The sequence below is a fragment of the Pristiophorus japonicus genome, unplaced genomic scaffold (genome assembly GCF_044704955.1).
Source record: "Pristiophorus japonicus isolate sPriJap1 unplaced genomic scaffold, sPriJap1.hap1 HAP1_SCAFFOLD_30, whole genome shotgun sequence".
Lineage (NCBI taxonomy): Eukaryota > Metazoa > Chordata > Chondrichthyes > Pristiophoridae > Pristiophorus > Pristiophorus japonicus.
In genome coordinates this window covers 12536468-12548947 of record NW_027252779.1, presented here as the reverse complement: position 1 = coordinate 12548947, position 12480 = coordinate 12536468, and the positions used below count along the sequence as shown (strand labels likewise).

General features: G+C 43.8%; 1 protein-coding gene across 1 annotated transcript; it reads left to right on the top strand.

The window, feature by feature from the left end:
* The first annotated feature begins 1886 nt into the window (after nt 1-1886).
* Nucleotides 1887-11632, top strand: LOC139248903 (probable G-protein coupled receptor 139). The gene is made up of 3 exons (XM_070872248.1): nt 1887-1972; nt 4544-4818; nt 10731-11632. The coding sequence occupies exons 1-3, from the start codon at nt 1887-1889 to the stop codon at nt 11630-11632; spliced, it is 1263 nt and encodes a 420-aa protein (XP_070728349.1).
* The last annotated feature ends 848 nt before the right edge of the window (nt 11633-12480 follow it).

The window sequence follows — 12480 nt, the reverse complement described above, 5'->3', positions numbered from 1 at the left end:
AAATGATGTATCACATACAGCACACAAAGCAGACATTCGGACCGACTGCTCCATGCTGGCGTTTATGCACCACACACACCACCACCCTTCCCCCACACAACCCCCACAACTCTGCATCTTACCCTATTAGCAGAATCTTCTTATGTTTTCTGCCTGATTTGTTGATCTTGCTTCCCATTAAATGGTTCTGTACTATTCGCCTCAACCACTGCCTCTGCAGGTTGGTTCCCCATTCCCACTTCTCTGGTTACAGAGGCTTCTCCTGAAATTATTATTGGATTTATTGGTGCCGATTTTATCATCATGGCCTAATTTTTGTTATCATAATTATTTCATGATTTCAGTTTTTTTAAACTTTATTTTAAACTGAGCTTGCTTTTCCGCTGTTGCATTTATCACAGCACAAGTAACGGTTAGAAATAGGCTCAAAAAGAGCACAGCATCGATTCTACACACGAGACAAGGACTCAATGGCTTCTGTTATCACAGGACCACAGAATCATACAGCACAGAAGAGACCATTCGATTCGTCATGCTGCTCCAGGCTCTGTGATCGAGCTATTCAATCAGCCCCACACCCTTGTTCTGTTCCCAGATCCCTTCAAATACCGGAATTCCAGTATTGATTCCAATTACATAAGAACATAAGAACATAAGAATTAGTAACAGGAGTAAGCCATCTTGCCCCTCGAGCCTGCTCCGCCTTTCAACTAGATTATGGCTGATGTGACCGTGGACTGAGCATCACTTACCCGTCCGCTCCCCATAAACTTTAATTCCCTGAATTGTTAAAAATCTATCTATCTGTGATTTGAATACATTCAATGAGCTAGCCTCAACTGCTTCCTTGGGCAGAGCATTCCACAGATTCACAACCCTCTGGGAGAAGAAATTCCTTCTCAACTCCGTTTAAATTGCCCCCACCTGTATTTTGAGGCTGTGTCCCCTAGTTCTAGTCTCCCCGACCAGTGGAAAAAACATCTCTGCCTCTATCCCTTTCTGTATTTTCAATTTTTCTATAATATCACCCCTCATCCTTCTGAACTCCAATGAGTAAAAACATCGTCTACTCAATCTATCATCATAAGGTAACCCCCTCATCTCCGGGATCAGCCTAGTGAATCGTCTCTGTACCCCTTCCAAAGCTAGTATATCCTACCTAAAGTAAGGTGGCCAGAACTGCACGCAGTACTCCTGGTGCGGCCTCGCCAATACCCTGTACAGTTGCAGCATGACCTCCCTGCTTTTGTATTCCATCCCTCTCGTAATGAAGGCCAACATTCCATTCGCCTTCCTGATGACCTGCTGCACATGCAAGCTAACTTTTTCAGATTCATGCACAAGGACACCCAGGTCGCTCTGCACGGCAGCATGTTGTAATTTCTCCCCATTCAAATAATATTCTCATTTACTGTTTTCTTTTCCAAGGTGGATGATCACACATTTTCCGACATTGTATTCCATCTGCCAAAATTTAGCCCATTCGCTTAATCTATCCAAATCTCTTTGCAGCCTCTCTGTGTCCTCCACACAACCCGCTTTCCCACGAATCTTTGTGTCATCTGAAAATTTTAAAAGTTATTGTTAAATCTGCTTCCATGCCATTTTCAGTGAGAACAATCCAGATGATGCAAACTCGCAGTGTAAGACAAATTCTCTCATCATCCCTCTGTTAATTTTCGTAAAACTCTTCCCTCTGGTTAACAACTCTTCTACCACTGGCAGAGTTTCTCTTCAGTTACTTCATCCAAAGCCCTCATATTCTTGAAAACCTCTATTAAATCTCTCGTTAATATTCTATGATCGAACGGGAAAAATCACAGTTGCTTATGTCTACTTATAACTCTCTCTGGGGGTACCAGTGCACCAGCGCAGCCTTCGGTCGCATGACGAAGAGAGTGTTGGAAGATCACACCATAAAATCTGGCACCAAGCTCATGGTCTACGAAAATGAAGACATAGCCTGCCTACTGTACGGATCACAAACGTGGACCGTATATAGTAGGTACCACAAATTACTGGAAAAATACCTATGTCTCCTCAAGATCCTGCAGATCCCTTGGGATGTCAGACGTTAGAGTCATCGATCAGGCCAGCATCCCCACAGTGAAGCACTGAGCACACTTGATCAGATCCGCTGGGCGGGCCACATTGTCCGCATGCCTGAAACGAGACTCGCAAAGCAAGCGCTCTACTTGGAACTCCTACACGGCAAACGAGCCCCGCGTGGGCAGATGAAACGTTACAAGGACATCCTCAACGTCTCCTTGAAAAAGAGCAACATTCCCACTGACAGCTGGGAGTCCCTGGCCAAAGACTGAACTAATGGAGTAAGAGCATCCGGGAGGTCGCTGAGCACCTCGAGTCTCATGGCCAAGAGCATGCAGCAAACAAGCGCAGAGAGCGGAAAGAGTGTGCGGCAAACCAGTCCCTTTCCCTCAACCATTATCTACCCCACCTGGTACAGAGACCGATATTCCCATATTAGACTGTTCAATCACCTGAGAACTCACTTTTAGAGTGGAAGCAAGTAATCCCCGATTTCGAGGTACTGCCTATGATGTTGATTAAATCTCTTCCACACCTTTTCCAAGGCTTTCCTACAGTGTGCTGCCGAATCGTCATGCAGAGATTAACCGATGTTGAACAGATTGTTATTGTACCTTCATTATGTGTGAATCGGTGGTGTGGGCAGCATTTATTGTCCATCCCTAATTCCACCTTAACGGTGCTGGTGAGTGCATCGATACATGTAGAGGGCGATTTAGAGTTAACCATATTGCTGTGGGACAGGAGTCATATAGCTGCCAGACTCGGTAAGGACGGGGGATTTCCATCCCGAAAACAGGTTATTGAACTAGATGGGTAATGACAATCCGAGATCCACACGTTCACAATTGCTGACACATTATTTTAATTCTAGATCTATTTAATTCACCTTAAATTGCACAGCTGCCGTGGGGGGATCTGAACTCATGCCCCTGGATCTTCACTTCAGGTCTCTGGATCATTAGTACAGTAGCACAATCACTTTCCTTCCATACCCGATGATTCATTAAGTCAAATATTCTTCCTTCGTTTTAAACAGTTTTATTAACTTGCCCTGCCACCTTCAAAGATTTGTGCACATCGACTCCCAGGTGCCTCTGCACCCGCACGCCATTTAAAAAATGTATTGTTTAACTTATATTGCATCTTGTCATGTTCCTTCACAAAAATGTATCACTTCACACATGCTTAATTTTGCCTGTCATGTGTCTTCCCATTTAAGCAGACTCTCGCTGTGCTCCTGATGTCTGCTATGCTCCCTACTGCAAACTACATTAGTGTTTCGTGACATCTGCAAATTTGAAATTATGCCTTTAGACTAAGGTCCTGGCTATTAATCTCTATCAGAAAGAGCACTGGCACTAATATAGAACCCTGGGTTTCACCACTCTATACTTCCCTTCTGTCTGAACGCCAACTTTTCACCGCCACTCTCAGTTATTTGTTCCGGTGCCAATGTTGTCTCCACACAGCCACTGTCCCTTTAATTCCACGGCGTTCAGTTTCCCTATCAAGTCGATGAAGTGACATTTTATCAAACGCCTTTTGAAAGTCGATATATATAACATCAGCTGCACTATGCTCATCAAACCTTTAGGTTATTACATCAAAGAACTCAATCAGGTTTTTCTGACACACTTCGACATTATCACAATTTGTGCTGGTTGTCATTTATTAATCCATGTTTTTCCAAGTGACAGATAATTTCATACCGGATTATGGCCTCTCGAAGTTTCCCCACCACAGACGTTAGTCTGACTGGCCTGCAGCTCCAGGATTTATCTCTCTCTCCTTTTTTGAACAGCGTGTACCATTTGCGAACCTGCAGTCCTCTGTCACCACTGACATATCCAGGGAGGATTAAAGATTCTGGCCTGAGCTATTTCCATCATTCCTTCACTCAGCAACATTCATAAATCCCTTTCGGACCAGTTATATAGAAACATAGAAATTTACAACACAGGAGCCATTTCAGGCCCATCATATCCACGCCGGCCGACAAAGACACAGGCCATCGGTCAGCAGCCCTGAAGCTTACATGTAATCCTTTGAACCATTAACAATGGGGAAAAGTAAAGAGCAGCAAGCACAAGCAGACTGCCCCACACAACTGTGAAACACCATAAACTGAAACAGTATACACTCCAACCCAACCGGAGCAATGTGATCTCCCGGGAGTTGAAAAAACCAATTTAAAATCCAGGTCAATTTCGTGAAAAGTATCTGGGAACATTCCTCTCCTACCCATTCGGGTGATCAAAACTACTCCAGGATATTTACTTTATTGTGGTACAAAAAGTATTGGATTGAAAGGGGTTAATTGAAAATGTTTGTTCAGGGACTGTAATTAATATCAGTCTCCACGGGTTTACAGAAGCTATTTGTTCAGTGACTGTAATTAATATAAGTCTCTATTTACCGAATTGTGTCTCTGGAGTCATTCTCGCTCATATTGATAAAGCACTCCTTTCAAAGTGTTACCCCATTGTGACAGTGAATACATCACCTCTGGCACTAACAGCGATCATGACACTGCTCCACAGAGAGCGAGTCGGAATCTGAGAACAGTGGATTGGAGTGATACAACAATGTATCAGAATCTGAAAAAAATGGATTGGAATGTTACAACAAATGGCAGGAGTTTCATCTTGTATTTTAACTTTCTTGTTGCTCATTATGAGGAATTATCATTGTTATTGCGAATCCGTTATGCATTTCGTATTATTCAATACATTTACTTTCCTGTCCTTGCTGGTGTTGGTTTTACTGGTAAGTCTATCTAATTATTCCAGTAATCATGGTTCAATGTATTACTGATCTTATATTTTACTCTCCCCTCCTTGCTGCAATTGTTGTTCCTGGTAGTCTCTGTATCCAACTATTAACTCTGCAACCAAATTTCGCTGTATTACAAGACTTGTAAATTGCTTTCTCATATTTGATGCAGTTGTTGTTCCTGGGAAATCTCTTCATACAGCTGTTAACTATGCATACGTTGTTAATTGTACGAGTGATATTTTAATTTATTCCACAATCTTTCCTGTAGTTGGTGTTCCTGGTAAGTCTCTATATCCAAAAATTATAACTCTACTCTATATTTCACTGTATAACTGAGTATGTCACTTAATTCTTTGGAAGTCTTCGTCACATTGTATATCTACTGACTCAGTCCCCTCTGTGGCCAATGTCTGAGGCTGAACGAGATTGTTCACAAATTCGGCATTCTGTTTTTTCCCTGAGTTCAGTTCTGACCTCTTCTCCTCTGAATCACTGGTTCCGCCCATTATCATCTCCATAATAATGGTCACCTCATTCCTTCGCCTCAATAACCCAGTGACTTTGTGAAACAAGAATCGACCATTGCAATGCTTTCCTTGCCCACCTCAGCAGTTACAGTCCTCTATAAGTTAGAGCTCTCCTAAACAAGTTGCTGATCATAACCTAACTCCACTACGTCCTGTTCACCCATCAACAATCTGCTCTTCAACATTGGCTCCCGATTAGGTATACCTCATTTTTATTATTCTCATCCATGTGTTCAAATCCCACCATGGTCTCACCCCCTCCAATTAGTCCCATTCCCCTGCTCTATTCCCATAGTCAAGCAATTTTTCCCCTTCAAGTATTTATCCAATTGTCCAATAAATGTTAATTTACTTCCCTCTATACGTCCTCCAGTCATACTGTCTCTATTCTCTTTTTCTCATTCATTCTGGCACTTTGTGAATTTCTCACTTTCTCCCTGTCTCTCTGTCAGTTTCACGCTGTCTCTCCACATTTCACTGTCTCTGTCTCTTGCTCATCGACTGTTAGATTAATACAGCAAAGAAAGAGGCTGCTCGGTCCATCGTGTCCATGCCGCCTATTGGATAGAACTATCTCAGAAGCCCAACTCTTTAGCCAGAAAAATGTAAATATATCCCCTTCCACGAATAAAGCAATTCCCTTTCGAAAATAACGATTGAATCTACTTCCACCGTTTTCTCACAAATCGCATTCCAGATCGCAACAGCTCACTGCATAAATAAAACTCTTCCCATCTCTCCTGTGGTTATTTTGTCAATTACCTTAAACCTGCCTCCTCTGGTTATGCACCATTGTGCAACTGGAAACATTTTCGACATACTCGCTCTATCAAAACCCATCATAATTTTTAAATCTATGTGAAATGTTAAATCTTTGCTGATGATACAACGTCATCATGATGGAAAGTCACTTTAAATGGAGGAAGGCTTGCTTCCACTCTAAAAATGAGTTCTTATGTAACTGAACATGCAATAAGGGAATTACAGTCTCTGTCACACGTGAGACAAACAGTGGTTGAAGGAAAGGGTGGTGGGACTCGTTTGCCGCATGCTCCTTCTTACGCCTGCGCTTGGTCTCTGCATGCTCTCGGCGACGAGACCCGAGGTGCTCAGGGCCGTCCTGGATGCACTTCCTCCACTTCAGGCAGTTTTGGGCCAGGGAAATCCAGCTGCCGGTCGGGATGTTGCATTTTATCAAGGAGGCTTTGATCGTTTCATTCAAAAGTTTCCTCTGCCCACCTGGGCCTCGCTTACTGTGTAGGAGTTCCGAGTAGAGCGCTTGCTTGCGAGTCTTGTGTCAGGCATCCGGAAGATGTGGCCCGCCCAATGGAACTGTCCAGGTGTACCAGCATCGAAGCACTGATAATAAAAAGATAAGTGTGAAAGCATGTTGTGAGGAGGACGCAAAAAATCTTCAAATGCATATCGATAGTCTAAGTGTGTGGGCCACAACAATGGCAGATGGGGTATAATTTGGAAAATGTGACGCTATCTTCTTTGTTATGAAAAACAAATAAGCAAATCATCATTAAATGGGGAGAGATACCAAATTGCTGTGGTCCAGATTGATCTGGGTGTTCTTGTTCATAAAACACAGCAGATTAGCATGTAGGTACAGCTAGCAATTAGAAAAGGCAGAAGAATGACTGGCTTTATTTCAAGTGGGACAGAATATAGAAGTCCTGCTACAACTGTACAGGTTGTCGAAAAGACTACAGCTGGAGTATTGTGTACAGTTTTGGTCACTTTAGTGAAAGAAGGATATACTTGCATTGGAGGCAGTTCAGAGAAGGTTCACGACGTTGATTACTGGGATGAATATGTAGTCATAAGAATAAAGGTTGAGCAGGTTGGGCGTGTATACATTGGAATTTAGAAAACTACGAGGTGATCTTATTGAAATGTGTAAGATTCTATAGGGGCTTGATGGGGTAGACGCAGAGATGATGTTTCCTCTAGTGGGAGAAATCTAGAACCAGGGGACATAGGTTTAGAATAAGGGATCTCCCATTTATATCACACATAAGAAGCAATTTATTCTCTCAGGGGGGCGTGAATCATTGGAATTCTCTTCGACAGAAAGCTGTGGAGGCAGCTTCATTGAATCTTATTCACTGGAGATAGACTGACTTTTAAACGAGAAGGGAGTTAATGGAGTGGGCACGGAAGGGGAGTTGTGGCCAAGATCATATGTTCATTCCAAAGAGTCAGGTCCAATCACAGAGGCGGGAGCGGAGTAATGTTTTTGGCTCTCGGAATGAAATCCCTGGACCGACGTGAGAGCACTAGAAGTTAGGCGAACCTGGGAATGAAATTTCTCGACAGAGGTGGGAGTAGTGTAATGTAGGCGAACCTGGTCATTAAATATCTAGACTGAGGGAGGGAGCAGTGTAATCTAGGCAGATGTTGGTGTGAACACCTGGAGCGAGGTGGGAGCCCTCTCTGGGAAGTCGCATCATCGCATCACTGGAATCATCTCAGAGATCCTGAGGTTCATGAATATTTATTTATTGTGAATGTTTTACCGTTATTTTCTGTGATGCAATAATTCAGAAATCATATAAGAGGCAGTCCATTTTTTATTATTTTATTCCTTCCTTTTATCAGCTAATTTCTCGTCTTTCGTTCTCACTTGGAGTTGAACAGAGGAAGCGAAACTCTGTTCGCTCTGTTCTGTCAACGCTATGTTATAAGCGGGTAAATATCCGCTGATCATTTAGTTCCAGTCAGTGTCTCATTTGTCACCATTTCTGCATTAATGGCAGTGCTTCTGATGGGTGGAACAGGATTACAAGCGTCATTAACATTCACAAACAAAATGTTCGTTCAGCCAGATTTCATTCGTTTATTTCCAATCTTTATTTTGAATTTGCAATTTGGTCCCATGCCGATCTGTCACAGTTCAGTAGGTCTCTCAGCGAGAAACAGAGTGGATATATCTGTTGCCTCCGGCTGTACACTTCTGATCTTTGGGCCCCTCGTGCGGAGGGGGTGCGGGAGGTCAGAACGCCTCCTCGTTGGACTGCTCCGGGGCATGGCCAAGCGGAGCATCAGCTGGTCCAGGCAGCGGGCGATCGAGAGGATCGTTCAGCCCGGCTGCCTCCCTCTCTTCCGTGGATACGTTCAAACCAAGGTGTCCCTGCAGATGGAGCACGCGGTGTCCACCGGAACCTTCGCGGCCTTCCACGAGAGATGGCTGCCGGAGGGACTGAAGTGCATCAACAACACCGGCAACCAGATTTAATTCAGTTCTTCAATGGTAAAAGTATAATATCATTACATTTATCGGTTTTATTGCACATTTATATCATAGCAGCGAATTTGGAAAGAGGTGGCATGATAGGTCCAAGGCAGCATGGATTTTTGAAAGGGAAATCATGCTTGACAAATCTTCTGGAATTTTTCTGAGGATGTTACAAGTAGAGTGGACAAGGGAGAACCAGTTGATGTGGTATATTTGGATTTCAGAAGGCTTTCGACAAGGTCCCACACAAGAGATTAATGTGCAAAGTTGAAGCACATGGGATTGGGGTGAGTGTGCTGACATGGATTGGGAGCTGGCTGTCAGACAGGAAGCAAAGTGTAGGAGTAAATGGCTACTTTTCAGAATGGCAGCCAGTTTACTAGTGGGGTACTTACAAGGTTCTGTGCTGGGGACCCAGCTGTTTACATTGTACATTAATGATTTGGATTAGGGGATTAAATGTAGAATCTCCAAATTTGCGGATACACTAAGTTGGGTGCCAGTGTGAGGAGCGAGGAGGATGCTATGAGGCTGCAGAGTAACTTGGATAGGTTAGGCGAGTGGGCAAATGCATGGCAGATCAAGTATAATGTGGATAAATGTGAGGTTATCCACTTTGGTGGTAAAAACAGAGAGACAGACTATTATCTGAATGGTGACAGATTAGGAAAAGGGGAGGTGCAACGAGACCTGGGTGTCATGGTACATCAGTCATTGAAGGTTGTAATGCAGTTACAGCAGGCGGTTAAGAAAGCAAATGGCATGTTGGCCTTAATAGCGAGGAAATTTGAGTACAGGGGCAGGGAGGTATTGCTGCAGTTGTCCAGGACCTTGGTGAGGCCACACCTGGAGTATTGTGTACAGTTTTGGTCTCCTAACTTGAGGAAGGACATTCTTGCTATTGAGGGAGTGCAGCGAAGGTTCACCAGACTGATTCCCGGGATGGCGGGACTGACATATCAAGAAAGACTGGATCAACTGGGCTTGTATTCACTGGAGTCAGAAGAATGAGATGGGATCTCACAGAAAGGAATACAATTCTGACGGGTTTAAACAGTTTAGATGCGGGAAGAATGTTCCCAATGTTGCTGAAGTCCGGAACCAGTGGTCACAGACTAAGGATAAGGGGTAAGCCATTTAGGACTGAGATGAGGAGAAACTTCTTCACTCGGAGAGTGGTGAACCTGTGGAATTCTCTACCACAGAAAGTTGTTGAGGCCAATTCACTAAATATATTCAAAAAGGAGTTAGATAGAGTACTTACTACCAGGGGGATCAAGGGGTATGGCGAGAAAGCAGGAATGGTGCACTGAAGTTGCATGTTCAGCCATGAACTCAATGAATGGCGGTGCAGGCTCGAAGGGCCGAATGGCCTACTCCTGCAACTATTTTCTATATTTTCTATATTTCTATAATGAGGGAGCAATTCATATCTAGTTTCTATCAAAAATAGTTGTATTTCAGGATAAACAACCCCGGCTGATTGTAACTTAGATACTTAGAATATGAACAAACTATCATATTTTCTCGTCTAATATTCTCTGCACAAGTGGAAACCAACAGGTGAAAAGCTACAACAATTCCTCTCTTCCATTTGTGTTCAAATACTTCAAATGCTCGTTTCAAGGACACCCTCAAAGCCTTCATATTAAAACTCAACATCCCCACCAACACATGGTAGTTCCGAGCCAAAGATCACCTGAAGTGGAGAAAGTGCATCCGGAAGGGCGCTGATCACCTCGAGTCGTCGCCGAGAACATGTAGAAACCAAGCGAGGGCAGCGGAATGAGCGTGCGGCAAACCAGACTCCCCACCCACCCTTTTCTTCAACCACTCTCTGTCCCGCCTGTGACAGAGACTGTAATTACCATGTTGGACTGTTCAAGTCACCTGATAACTCACTTTTAGCGTGGAAGCAAGTCTTTCTCGCTTTCGAGGGGCTGCATATGATGATGATGTTACATAAGCATTTGGTGGCTCATTGACTGAGGGATGGTTCGTCTGATTTAATGCTGATAAATGAATTTAGTTGGTGATTACCTTGTCAAAGATTGTTAATTATTTTAGTTTGGTATCTATTCCTTGCTCCCAAATTAACGTTTAATTGTCCTGTTTATTTCCCTGCCTGACAGTTAACATCCTGACGATTGTGATCCTGCCTCGTGGAAAGTGCGGTCTCTCCAGATGTGTCACTCGCTATCTGGTGGCCATGGCAGTGACAGATCTCCTGGTCATTATCCTCGACCTGATACTGAGACACATTCCGATTCTTTATCAGAAAGAGTTCCATTTCGTGCGGTCCTTCCATGTGTGTAATATTCACGCCGTCTTACTTCACGCAACCACAGATTGTTCTGTCTGGTTCACCGTCAGTTTCACCTTTGGTCGCTTTGTGGCCATTTGTTGCCAGAAGCTGAAAACTAAATATTGCACGGAGAGAACGGCGGCTGTGGTTCTGGGAACAGTGACTTTGCTGATCGGGTTCAAGAATATTTTCTGGTATTTTATGTTGACAGGTTTCTATATACTTGACTACATGCCCTGGTTTTGCTATATAACAGACGATGTTCTGAATTCACCGGTCTGGGGAGCAATCACATTCCTTCATTATATTCTCACACCATGTATCCCATTTGCTCTGATTCTGCTGCTCAATACTGTCACCGCCAGGCATATTGTATTGGCAAGCAGAGCCCGCAGGCAACTCCGGGGTGCCAGCAGTGGGGAGTGTCCCAGTGACCCAGAGATGGCGAGCCGCAGGAATTCCATCATTTTACTGTTTGTTATCTCCGGCAATTTCATCTTGTTGTGGGCGGTGCTTATGGTGAATTCTATCTGGACCCAGATGTACTTTCTTGGGTATGATTCTGTATATATACCTATTTATGTAATGGACGTTGGAATAATGCTGCAGCTGCTGAGTTGCTGCACAAACACGGCAATTTATGCCGTGACCCAGACTAAGTTCAGACAGCAGTTGAAGAATGTAGGGAAATATCCCTTCACACTGATTCTGAAATTAATTAAACGATGAGAGGATGCAGAAACATTCCTGCATCAGACTCCCTGTGTCCTGATATTGTGCGCGAGCTGCTCTCCCCCGCGTGGCCAGTGATTCGCGTGAATAATAAATTTCACACTCACACACTGATGACAACGGGCGCCCTGTGAGGGGCCTGCAGTCCGGGTGAATCACCATCATCATCATAGGCAGTGCCACGAAATATAGAAACATAGAATCAGAGAAAATATGTGCAGGAGTAGGACAGTCGGCCTTTCGTGACTGCACCACCATTCAATAAGATCATGACTGATCGTTCACCTCAGTACCCCATTCCTGCTTTCTCTCCATACCCATTGATCCACCCGTAAGGGCCATATTTTGAATATATTTTACGAATTGGCTTCAACAACTCTCTGTGGTAGTAAATTCCACAGGTTCACAACTCTCTGAGTGAAAAGGTTTCTCCTTATCTCGGTCCTAAATGTCTTACGCATTATCCTTAGACTGCGACCAGTAGCTTTGGACTTCCCCAACATTGGGAGCATTCTTTCTGTATCTAAAATGTCCAGTCCCGTCCGAATTTTATATGTTTCGAAGAGGTCCCCTCACATTCATTTAAACTCCAGTGAATACAGGCCCAGTGCATCCAATCTCTTCTCATATGCCAGCCATGCATCCCGGGAATCAGTCTGGAAAAACTTCGCTGCACTCTCTCAATAGCAAGACCGTCCTTCCTCAGATTAGGACACCAAAACTGAACATGATAATCCAGCTAATGCCTCACCAAGGCCCTGTACAACTGCATTAAGACCTGCCTGCTCCAATACTCAAATCCCCTAGCTATGAACGCGAACATGCCATTTGTCTTGTTCACCACT

Coding starts and splice junctions, on each gene's coding strand:
- LOC139248903 (XM_070872248.1), top strand. CDS start 1,887: ATGACGAAGAGAGTGTTGGAAGATCACACCATAAAATCTGGCACCAAG. Junction 1,973..4,543: donor GAAGACATAGCCTGCCTACT/GTACGGATCACA, acceptor CCATTGTGACAG/TGAATACATCACCTCTGGCA. Junction 4,819..10,730: donor TGCTGGTGTTGGTTTTACTG/GTAAGTCTATCT, acceptor CCTGCCTGACAG/TTAACATCCTGACGATTGTG.